General features: G+C 42.3%; 1 protein-coding gene across 7 annotated transcripts in view; it reads right to left on the bottom strand.

Moving 5' to 3' along the window:
- Positions 1–1,501: 1,501 nt before the first annotated feature.
- si:ch211-272n13.3 (ankyrin repeat domain-containing protein 26) overlaps positions 1,502–13,135 on the bottom strand; it is a 101,297-nt gene continuing 89,663 nt past the window's right edge. For all 7 annotated transcript variants that reach the window (XM_055934968.1, XM_055934969.1, XM_055934972.1 and 4 more), the window contains one exon: positions 1,502–8,885. In XM_055934968.1, the coding sequence (XP_055790943.1) occupies positions 8,728–8,885 (158 nt within the window). In that variant the 3' untranslated portion in view covers positions 1,502–8,727. The remainder of the gene's footprint in view (positions 8,886–13,135) is intronic.

Raw genomic sequence — 13,135 nt, 5'->3', positions numbered from 1 at the left:
CCTTGTGAGACCATATGCTGGTGCGGTTGGGCCTGGGTTCCTCCTAATGCAAGACAATGCTAGACCTCATGTGGCTGGAGTGTGTCAGCAGTTCCTGCAAGAGGAAGGCATTGATGCTATGGACTGGCCCGCCCGTTCCCCACATCTGAGACATCATGTCTCGCTCCATCCACCAACGCCACGTTGTACCACAGACTGTCCAGGAGTTGGCGGATGCTTTAGTCCAGGTCTGGGAGGAGATCCCTCAGGAGACCACCCGCCACCTCATCAGGAGCATGCCCAGGCATTGTAGGGAGGTCATACAGGCACGTGGAGGCCACACACACTACTGAGCCTCATTTTGACTTGTTTTAAGGACATTACATCAAAGTTGGATCAGCCTGTAGTGTGGTTTTCCACTTTAATTTTGAGTGTGACTCCAAATCCAGACCTCCATGGGTTGATAAATTTGATTTCCATTGATCATTTTTTGTGTGATTTGTTGTCAGCACATTCAACTATGTAAAGAAAAAAGTATTTAATAAGAATAGTTCATTCATTCAGATCTAGGATGTGTTATTTTAGTGTTCCCTTTATTTTTTTGAGCAGTGTATATCAAATATACACTACATGACAAACGTATGTGGACACCTGCTTGTCGAACATCTCATTCCATTAATATGGAGTCTGTCCCCTTTTGCTACAATAACAGCCTCCACTATTCTGGGAAGGTTTCCACTAGATTTTGGAACATTGCTGCAGGGACTTGCTTCCATTCAGCCACAAGAGCATAACACGGAATCCAAACCGGTTGCACGCGCACGTGCGCTAGCGTGCATAAATGTATTTTGTCCCCCCACACCGAACGCGATCACGACACGCAGGTTAAAATATCAAAGCAACCTCTGAACCAATGACATTAATTTGGGAACAGGTCGAAAAGCATTAAACAGGTATGGCAATTTAGCTAGTTAGCTTGCACTTGCTAGCTAATTTGTCCTATTTAGCTAGCTTGCTGTTGCTAGCTAACTTGTGTTATTTTACCTGAAATGCACAAGGTCCTCTACACCGACAATTAATCCACACATAAAACGGCCAACCGAATCGTTTCTAGTCATCTCTCCTCCTTCCAGGGTTTTTCATCTTTGAACTTGTATGGTGATTGGCATCTAAACTTTCATAGTATTACCACGACAACTGTCAACAGTTCATCTTTCAATCACCCACGTGGGTACCTGCTTCTATAAACCAATGAAGAGATGGGCGAGGCAGGACTTGCAGCGTGATCTGCGTCAGAAATAGGAATGACATCTATTTTAACACCTTGGCAACGCAGACGCTCGTTGTGGGTTGTCAGTGTGGGTGCAATAATTGAATAACATGGATTTCTACATTTATTTTGCGATGCTCGCGCACACGACGTGTCCGGTCTGTGCAGCATGTAAATGATGCCTGTGTAACAGATGTATAGTGTACTCTCCATGCGTTGTGTTTTATTATAATAAATAACTTCGGCCAGTGGTCCCAGTTGAGCATCATTTATTTCTGCTGTTGTTAAATGGGAAACAGCACGTTAGTTGTGCAGGGCTTAACAGTGTTGATGGCTGTCGATGACAAAATCCCTTGCATCACATTTTCATACTGGGCGAACAAAATACAAAAATACAATACAAAATATAACATGTATAAATACCTGTTGTTAAATGGGAAACAGCACGTTAGTTGTGCAGGGCTTAACAGTGTTGATGGCTGTCGATGACAAAATCTGTAGCATGAAGACAACTGTGTTAGCCGTGGCTTATGTGACCATGACATCGGTGTATGCTAGCTAACACAATTATTTACAGCAATCATATGCCAAAGCACATCCCAGAAAGCCCCTCAATCCCTAACAGGTACCATGTACCCACACATGTATAAAATCAGTAACGTACAGCAAACTTGTACACATTGTAAAATAGAAAATAGAAAACAGTATTCAGAACGTGACCTACCCCTTGCATCACATTTTCATACTGGGAAGACCTGACGTTCGCGATCTCCCCCTATCTGCAAGTGGGGCCAATCACAACACCCCTTATTGTCATCAGAATTGAACTAACCAATAAGAATGCTTGAACATCAAATACACATTTCTTTAGAGGCAAGTGGAAACATAACCAACCCTGTTACACCTGACACAAGAGCATAAGTGAGGCCTAGCACTGATTTTGGTTGATTAGGCCTGGCTCGTAGTTGGCGTTCCAATTCATCCCAAAGGTGTTCGATGGAGTTGAGGTCAGAGCTCTGTGCAGGCCAGTCAAGTTCTTTCACACCGATCTCGACAAACCATTGGACCTCGCTTTGTGCACGGGGGCACTGTCATGCTGAAACAGGAAAAGGGCCTTCCCCAAACTGTCCCCAAATGCACAGAACCGTCTAAAATGTAATTGTATGCTGTAGCGTTAAGATCTCCCTTCACTGGAACTAGCCCGAACCATGAAAAACAGCCCCAGAATATTATACCTCCTCCACCAAACTTTACAGTTGGCACTTTTTGCATTGGAGCAAGTAGCGTTCTCCTGGGATCCGCCAAACCCAGATTCATCACTCCAGAGAAGGCGTTTCTACTGTTCCAGAGTCCAATGGCGGCGATGAAAAACAGCCCCAGACCATTTGGCATCATTAAGGCAGTTATATACAATTTCAAATATTACATGACATTACATTTCATAACACTTTCACAACAGAGTGAAGACCTCCTTGTGTCTGGTTTTGAAGAGAAGGCTGTAGGGTCTAGACTAAGTTCACACCCTACAGTGTTAAAGTAGCATATGGTACCAAGTACCATATTCTTCCGTTTTCTTTCTTTCTTCTTTTACGCCCTCTACCAAATGGTAGCTATAAATGCAGAGGATGCGCACAGTGCAATAATATGATGAAGTGTGGATATTTCTGTCACCCACATACAGGAAAACAGTTCCAAATAAATTACATTATTACGTGTTCCACCACCCATGTTATTTACATTATTAAATGTGCATGTGGGGTCAGCTATGTCGGTAAAACCACCCGCTCTCTCAAACAGAGAATTAGTGAACATAAAAGTTCAATCAGGAGAAACTACAGGGATTATCCAGTCGCAGTACATTTTAATGACCTAAAGCATGACATTTCTACCTTTAGGTTTTGTGGTATAGAGAAAGTTAAGATATCAGACAGGGGAGGTGATATTAATAATACTCTGAGTAGGGGAGTATGTTTTTGGATTTTCACCCTCCAGACATTATTTCCTAAAGGACTTAATGATGAAATGCCTATGTATGTTATGTTGTAAATTTGAACATGAATTATGTGCCTATTTATGTGATTAATGAAAACTTGCTATGTCCTCATTGTGGCTTTACAGACGTGTTTAATACGTATTATTTATACACTTCTATAATATTTATGAAATGCATATTGTTATATTTGGTAGCACTTATTTGTTTTTCCTTTGCCTCCAACTCCTGTCGATGTGTAGAACGGATGTGGGTGGGGCTAGGTCTACATAAGGGTGCTAATTTTAAAAAAAATCACAAAAGCTCCGACGAAGGCCGCGAGGCCGATACGTAAGCTTATTAAATATCAGTGATACTATCAACAGCAGTGTGCGGTTTCCTTTTTTCTTTTTCTTTTGACATGGAAAATTGAGTATGGTACAGTAGTATTGTGACAGCACTACTATCAAACCCCCTGGAGCTGACTGCAATGCATTGCTTGTCTGTCATACAATATACAGGAAGTTCCACTGATGTGGAGAAAAAAAACAGACCACTGAGGAAGTCAATTATTTTCTGTCATGTTCAGTCCCAGTAAGCATTACATATACTTGAACTGTGTAGGCAGTGCCGGCCATGTCTGAAGCTGTCTATAGCAGACAATATGAACGATGTACAATAGCACTGCCACATTGTTTTATTTGTACAAAAAGTGTTTAATTAGTCCAGGTTTGACTAATTTGAGGCCATATTATTAATTTACCAACAAGACAGGGGAATGTCTATCAATGTTAAAAAATATATATATATTTGCACAGTATTGAGGTAGACCAGTTGAAGATGTTAATCATAACGGTAAAACCAAAAAAATCAAGTGTGACCTTTGCCGATCGACTTGCTAGCTCGTTATGGGGCCATTGGGTGGGAAACAGAGACCTTTTAGTTTCCCCGAAGTCTATTTATTGGTTTGACTGGCAAGCGGAGAGAACGGAGTGGCATCAACAGAACGGCATTATAGAAACAGAATGACCCACTGTGGAAATGATTTGTTTTATGCATGCGTTTATTTTCATTACAATCTCTCCAACATGTCTTAATCACATTCTGTCTATTTGTATGGCTCCCTGTTCTACAACTTGATAATAATGTTTGAAGTTGTGTCTGTAAAAGAATGAAACAAATAATTATAATGCAGTCAGTCTGTCAGATGTGCCCATCGAACTGTAAAGGAAACAAGTAAATGTAACCAAATTTGAATATAGCAACATCAGAAGATGACAGAGGACTGATCAAAGGAGACACACGGGATGGGGGCATCATAAACACACTACAGACCCTAATTTTAAGAAGTAGAGGGGAATGCGGTTTTTAAAGTGTATAACATCAGGTTTCAGACATGAATGATTTGTGGTGTGTGTGTGTTAGGAGTGGGGAGGGTGTAAAACATGTCAAACGAGCTAACGAAAGTTGGGATCACACATGGGTGTACAATCTATACATGAAAAATGAACAAATGTTTGTAGACTTTTATTAATAAATGTACAGATCTTCTGTAATGTACTGCACAAGGGTTCAGATGGATATTCTCTTTTTCCTTAAATTATTTTTTTATAGCAACTGTCGACCTTAAAAAAATACTGAAATGTAAAACATGTTCTCCGATGTAATATTTTTTGTAACTAAGATCAAACAAAAACTAATGTAACGAGGTCCTACAAAATACAGGTACCCTGTTTAAATAACTACAGAATATCTTAGTTTGTCTCATTCAAGTATATGTTGTGCATTACAACAACAAAAAACCAGGACAAACCAGGAAATAAACATATTGAACCATTACACGGCACATACCAAAAAAAGTGATATCTTGGTAATGTTGCTCATGGTACATACATCCAATACCATAAAATATCCAATAAATCAATACCATCAAGTAAATGGCAAACAATTTTCAAGACAATCTGTACGCAGGAACCTATAGTGTATACACACTGTACTGAAAAGGACTGAACCATAGAAAAAAAAAAGATCATTCAAGAGTAACAATACTTAAGGACTTATATGTATGTATATATGTGTATGTATATATGTCTATATATACATGTCTATATATATATATATATAAATAATATAAAAATGTACTGCTACTAGCCCATTGAAACGCATTGAATAACAGATTTATATATGGAAAAACAATTTTTGTTGTTGAAAGGAAGCATGTTTTGAAGTGTCTGTCCTATATATGAGATAAAAAAAATCAGGAAATTATAATATCTTTTAGCACATATTTAACCCCTTTTTTTACGCACTAAACTACTTCCATATACTCACCGGACAGTTTATTAGGTACACCCATCTAGTACCGGGTCGGACCGCCCTTTGCCTCCAGAACAGCCCGAATTCTTTAGGGCATTCTTCAAGGTGTCGGAAACATTCCAAAGGGATGTCGGTCCATGCTGACGCGAGGGAATCACGTAGTAGCTGCAGATTGGACGGCGATACATTCATGCTGCCAACAGCCTGTTCCATCTCATCCCGAAAGATGCTCTATCGGGTTGAGGTCTGGGGACTGAGCCAGGCCACTCAAGTAAACCCTACTCGCTGTCATGTTCCATGCAATGTTTTTCCACTCCTCAATTGTCAAGTCGTGTAGAAGGCGTGTCCCCTGGTACCGCTTCTTCTTATTTTTAGCTGATAAGAGTGGAACCCAGTGTGGTCAAATGCTGCAATAGCCCATCCGTGACAAGAATCGACAAGTTGTGTGTTCCAAAATGCCGTTGTGCACACCGCTGTTGTACTGCAACGTTATTTGTCTGTTTGTGGCCCGCCTGTTAGCTTGCCTTCGACCTCTTTCAATGAGCTGTTTTCACCCACAGAACCATAGTGCGTGAAAAGCCCAGGAAGGCAGCCGTTTCTGAGATATTGGATCCGGTGCGCATCACACCGTCGAGCATACCACGCTCAAAGTCGCTTAGGTCACTCATTTTGCCAATTTTAGCATTCAATCGAACAGTAACTGAATGCTTCAATTCCTGCCTGCTTTATATAGCAAGCCCTGGCCACGTGACTCACTGTCTGTAGAAGTGATCCATTTTCGTGAACGGGGTGGTGTACCTAATAAACTGTCTGGTGAGTGTATACTTCTATTCATTTTTTTAACTGCTACCGGGCGAGTCTTGTGGTACCGGGTGAGTATTCAGACAAGTCTTGTGAGGTATGTGGGCATCTCAGAGCAAATCATGTACGTGTTCGTGAGAGTCTCATCTTTCCATAGAGGAGTCATAATAGTTTCTAGGCCGGACGCTACAGACGTTTTCGTGAGCCAATTTTAGGGATGTCTCATGGTTTGACAAACACAGCTGTAGCTCTGCCATCTTTCACCGTAGATGCAGAAGGCTGACATCAGTGAATGTGGTGGATTGAGACGTAGCCTATGCAAAAAACAGATATCTCTTGCTTAGAGATTTTTATGAAGATGTTTAGATTATATGTCCAAGGGGGCGCGGACATTGACTCCAGGGGGTTAATAACAAATATGTAAAAAATATGGCTCTGAAAAAAATATACGATAAAAATCTTTCTCACGTATACAGTGCATTCCAAAAGTATTCAGACCACTTGACTTTAAAATGTTGTTAGGTTACAGCCTTCTAAAATGGATGAAATAAAACATCTCAATCTACACACAATACCCCATAATGACAAAGCGAAAACAAATTGAGATTTTTTTTGCAAATGTATGAAAAATAAAAACTGAAATACCTTATTTACGTAAGTATTCAGACCCTTTGCTATGAGACTCAAAATTGAGCTCAGGTGCATCCTGTTTCCATTGATCATCCTTGAGATGTTTCTACAACTTGATTGGAGTCCATCTGTGGTAAATTCAATTGATTGGACATGATTTGTAAAGGCACACACCTGTCTATATAAGTCCCACAGTTGACAGTGCATGTCAGAGCAAAAACCAAGCCATGAGGTCGAATTGTCAGTTGAGCTCCGAGACAGGATTGTGTCGAGGCACAGATCTGGGGAAGGTTACCAAAACATTTCTGCAGCATTGATCATGCCCAAGAACACAGTAGCCTCCATCATTCTTAAATGGAAGACGTTTGAAACCACCAAGGCTCTTCCTGGAGCTGGTCGTCCAGACAAACTGAGGAATCAGGCGAGAAGGGCCTTGGTCAGGGAGGTGACCAAGAACCTGATGGTCACTCTGACAGTGTTCCTCTGGAGATAGGAAAATCTTCCAGAAGGACAACCATCTCTGCAGCGCTCCACCAAACAGGTTTTTAATGGTAGAGTGGCCAGACGGAAGCCACTCCTCAGAAAAAGGCACATGACAGCCCGCTTGGAGTTTGCCGAAAGGCACCGAAAGGAAACAAGAATATCTAGTTTGATGAAACCAAGATTGAAATCTTTGGCTAGAATACCAAGCGTCATGTCTGGAGGAAACCTGGCAACATTCCTATGGTGAAGCATGGTGGTGGCAGCATCATGCTGTGGGGATGTTTTTCAGCGGCAGGGACTGGGAGACTAGTCAGGATCGAGGGAAAGACGAATGGAGCAAAGTACAGCGAGATCCTTGATGAAAACCTGGTCCAGAGTGCCCAGGACCTTAGAGTGGGGAGAAGGTTCACCTTCCAACAGTACAACGACCCTAAGCACACAGACAAGACAGCGCAGGACTGGCTTCGGGACAATTCTATAGATATATCCTTGAGTGGCCCAGCCAGAGCCCGGACTTGAACCCGATCTAACATCTCTGGAGAAACCTGAAAATAGCTGTGCAGCGACACTCCCCATCTAATCTGACAGAGCTTGAGAGGATCTGCAGAGAAGAATGGAAGAAACTCCCCAAATACAGGTATGCCAAGCTTGTAGCGTCATACCAAACAAGACGAGGCCATAATCGCTGCCAAAGGTGCTTCAACAAAGTACTGACTAAAGGGTCTGAATAGTTATGTAAATGTGATATTTCAATTTTACATTTTTAATACATATGCAAACATTTCTAAAAATCTGTTGTTGCTTTGTCATGATGGGGTATTGTGTGTAGATTGATGAGGGGAAAAAAATCGAGGTAATCCATTTTAGAATAAGCCTGTGACGTAACAAAATGTGGAAAAAGTCAAGGGGTCTGAATACTTTTCGAATGCACTGTAAGTGCAATGTGCATCACATCTGTTTCCTTTCTTAAAAGACGTAGAATAAAGAGTAAACATTTTTTGGGGGGAATGTGTTATAGTGTAGTGGCTTTGGCCTTTAGTGTTTTTCTCAATGTCAATGTTCTTTTTATATAAAGCATGCATTGATGAGGCCCAGGGTAATGTTCATTAGAGCACCAAACGGGAGAAAACAGACGGAAACGGAAGGAATAACTGGACTTAAAAACATAATTTTGCCTTCCATTGCAAAACATTTCCCACCGAGTGCCCTAATAAACACCACCCAGGTCATGGTAAAGTGGACAGTTGTGGCTCCTTTTGGGAAGCCCAATGCTGCCTGGTCAAATCATATAGTTTTTCTTGAGCACCTGCAGGTACTGCTGTGTGGCCCTGCTGACCGGGTCCTCCACCACACTGAGACCCCAACCCAGGCTAGTAGGGGAGCCCGAGGCAGAGCCCACCGGAGACATCCGGGCAGAGCCCTCAAGCTCTGCTGTCGCTGAAGAGAGAGAAGACAGTGAGAGGAGAGAGAGAGAGACGGAGAGAGAAAGAAATGCTGAAAGGTTATGAACAGTCAAAATCATGTTTTTCATGAAATTGGTGGATATTTGGATGAAACCAGATCAAAGTATGAAAAATGACTGTTTCTACATTTCTAAAGTTTGATGATAAAGTTACTGGTCCCCTCCCCCATGTCAAACACTTGGATTCAGGAGTCGGGATTATTAAGGGAATAGAGTGGCATCACCCTAATGCTCGTTTAAATACACCAACGGTAACAACATGTTCTATCACCTAATTTAAATCAGGATGTAACCAACATCGACGGTGTGTTTTCAGAGGGGCGCGGTTTATAAAGCTAGATACAGTTGAAGTCGGAAGTTGACATACACTTAGGTTGGAGTCCACTCTACAAATGTCTTGTTGACAAACTATAGTTTTGGCAAGTCGGTAAGGACATCTACCTTGTGCATGACAAGTAATTTTCCCAACAATCGTTAACAGATTATTTCACTTAAAATCCACTGTATCACAATTCCAGTGGGTCAGAAGTTTACATACACTAAGTTGACTGTGCCTTTAAACAGCTTGATAAATTCCAGAAAATGATGTCATGGCTTTAGAAGCTTCTGACATCATTTGAGTCAATTGGAGGTGTACCTGTGGATGTATTTCAAGGCCTACCTTCAAACTCAGTGCCTCTTTGCTTGACATCATGGGAAAATCAAAAGAAATCAGCAAAGACCTCAGAAAAAAAATGTAGACCTCCACAAGTCTGGTTCATCCTTGCGAGTAATTTCCAAACGTCCGAAGGTACCATGTTCATCTATACAAACAATAGTCCACAAGTATAAACACCATGGGACCACACAGCCATCATACCGGTCAGGAAGGGGATGCGTTCTGTCTCCTAGAGATGTACTTTGGTGCGAAAAGTGCAAATCAATCCCAGAACAACAGCAAAGGACCTTGTGAAGATGTTGGACCACCTGAAAGGCCACTCAGCAAGGAAGCCACTGCTCCAAAACCGATATAAAAAAAGTACTTTTTGGGGAAATGTCCTTTGGACTGATGAAACAAAAATAGAACTGTTTGGCCATAATAACCATCGTTATGTTTGGAGGAAAAAGGGGGAGGCTTGCAAACCGAAGAACACCAAACCAACCGTGAAGCACGGGGGTGCTTTGCTGCAGGAGGGACTGGTGCACTTCACAAAATAAATGGCATCATGAGGAAAGGAAAATTATGTGGATATATTGAAGCAACATCTCAAGACATTAGTCAGGAAGTTAAAGCAATGGGTCTTCCAAATGAACAACGACCCCAAGCATACTTCCAAAGTTGTCGCAAAATGGCTTAAGGACAACAAAGTCAAGCCCTGACCTCAATCCTATAGAAAATTTGTGGGCAGAACTGAAAAAGCGTGTACGAGCAAGAAGGCCTACAAACCTGACTCAGTTACACCAGCTCTGTCATGACGAATGGGCCAAAATTCACCCAACTTATTGTGGGAAGCTTGTGGAAGGCTACCTGAAAAGTTTGACCCAAGTTAAACAATTTAAAGGCAATGCTACCAAATACTAATTGAGTGTATGTAAACTTCTGACCCACTGGGAATGTGATGAAATAAATAAAAGCTGAAATAAATAATTCTCCACTATTCTTCTGACATTTCACATTCTTAAAATAAAGTGGTGATCCTAACTGACCTAAAACAGGGAATTTTTTACAGGGATTAAATGTCAGGAATAGTGAAAAACTGAGTTTAAATGTATTTGGCTAAGGTGTATGTAAACTTCCGACTTTAGCTGTAGCTACTCTACTGGTGCCAAAATTGTACTGTAGGGAGTCAGCAAATATAATTAAAAGTACACAGTATTCATCTATGGCAAAGATACTTAAACAGTAACAGTCAAAAGTTTGGACACACCTTCTCATTCAAGGGTTTTTCTTTATTTTACTATTTTATTAGAATAGAATACTAATAATTATTAGAATAATAATGAAGAGATCAAAAAAATGAAATAACACATATGGAGTCATGTAGAAACCAAAAAAGTGTTAAACAAATCAAAATATATTTTATATTTGAGATTCATCGAAGTTGCCACCCTTTGCCTTGATGACATCTTTGCACACTCTTGGCATTCTCTCAACCAGCTTCATGAGATAGTCATCTTGTGTTCCAAGATGGCGTAGCAGTCGGACGTCTGTTATTGTCGTCTTGTCCCGTCCCGTGTATATATTGTTTTCTTCCTAAATATTTTGCATATATTTTTTCTATTTTTAATCTCAATTTCCATCTACGGACTGAACATACTCTCCGGCAACCCGCCTCACCCAATTTGGTACGGATCTGCTATTTTCTATACTTTAGAACCGCAACCACCATCAGCAGCTAGTCAGCTAACTAGCTACTAGTCAGTTTGCCACTGCTAGCGGTCATCACCGTTAACTCGGACATCAGCCAGCCTCAGCCCGGTCAATTCGTGCCAGTCTGCAAAGCGCAATATCAACCTAGAGCATATCGGACTGCTTTTCTCTACCACATCTCCGGATTCATACCGCAACCTCTGAACCTTAACACCGGGTCATCGCAGATAGCTAGCTGCTATCCGAGTGGCTACTCCTGGCTAACGCCACTGTCCTGAAGCAAGCACCAGTTAGCCTGGAGCTAGCCTCAAGCTAGACCCATCTCCCGGCTAGCCGAAGACATTCCATCAGACAATTCCTAGGCTACAATACCTCTCTTGCCAATTGGCCTGGAACCTTTACTGCCGACACGTAGCCCCGCCGATCCATCATGACTGGTCTGCCGACGTAACCGTCCAAGGAGGTTTCTACAGGCTCTTCCGTTGCAACGTCCCCCGCAGGCCCATCTGCTTGCTCCAGCCTGCTATTTGTCTGAATCGCCGTGGCTCCAGCTCGCCTAGCTACTCACTGGACCCTATGATCACTCGGCTACACATGCCTTTCCCTAATGTCAATATGCCTTGTCTACTGCTGTTTCGGTTAGTGATAATTGTCTTATTTCATTGTAGAGCCTCCAGCCCTGCTCAATGTTCCTTAGCTAGCCCTTTTGTTCCCACCCCCCACACATGCGGTGGTCACACCTGGCTAAAATGGGGCCTCTCGAGACAAAACCTCTCTCATCGTCACTCAATGCCTAGGCTTACCTCCACTGTACTCACATCCTACCATACCCTTGTCTGTACATTATGCCTTGAATCTATTCATCTGCGCCCAGAAATCTGCTCCTTTTACTCTGTTCCGAACGCACTAGACGACCAGTTCTTATAGCCTTTAGCCGAACACTTCTCCTCTGTTCCTCTGGTGATGTAGAGGTTAACCCAGGCCCTGCAGCCCCCAGCGTCACTCCCACTACCCAGGCACTCTCATTTGTTGATTCTGTAACTGTAAAAGCCTTGGTTTCACGCATGTTAACATTAGAAGCCTCCTCCCTAAGTTTGTTTAATTCACTGCTTTAGCACACTCCGCCAACCCGGATGTCCGAGCCGTGTCTGAATCCTGGCTTAGGAAGGCCACCAAAAATCCTGATATTTCCATCCCTAACAATAACATTTTCCATCAAGATAGAACTGTCAATGGGGGCGGAGTTGCAATCTACTGCAGAGATAGCCTGCAGAGTTCTGTCATTATCCAGGTCTGTGCCCAAATAATTAGAGCTTCTACTTTTAAAAATACACCTTTCCAGAAACAAGTCGCTCACCGTTGCCGCTTGTTAAAGACCCCTTTAGCCCCCAGCTGTGCCCTGGACACCATATGTGAATTGATCACCCCCATCTATCTTCAGAGTTCGTACTGTTAGGTGACCTAAACTGGGACATGCTTAACACCCCGGCCATCCTACAATCTAAGCTAGATGCCCTCAATCTCACACAAACTATCAAGGAACCTATCAGGTACAACCCTAAATCCGTAACCATGGGCACCCTCTTAGATATCATCCTGACCAACCTGCCCTATAAATACACCTCTGTCTTCAACCAGGATCTCAGCGATCACTGCCTCATTGCCTGTGTGCGTAATGGGTCCGTGGTCAAACGACCACCCCTCATCACTGTCAAACGCTCCCTAAAACACTTCAGCGAGCAGGCCTTTCCAATCGACTTGGCCCGGGTATCCTGGGAGGACATTGACCTTATCCCGTCAGTAGAAGATGCCTGGTTGCTCTTCAAAAGTGCTTTCCTCACCATCTAAATAAGCATGCCCCATTCAAAAAATGTA

Source organism: Salvelinus fontinalis, chromosome 9 (genome assembly GCF_029448725.1).
Source record: "Salvelinus fontinalis isolate EN_2023a chromosome 9, ASM2944872v1, whole genome shotgun sequence".
Classification (NCBI taxonomy): domain Eukaryota; kingdom Metazoa; phylum Chordata; class Actinopteri; order Salmoniformes; family Salmonidae; genus Salvelinus; species Salvelinus fontinalis.
The sequence above is the reverse complement of the archived record's forward strand: the minus strand, read 5'-3'. Positions and strand labels throughout refer to the sequence as shown.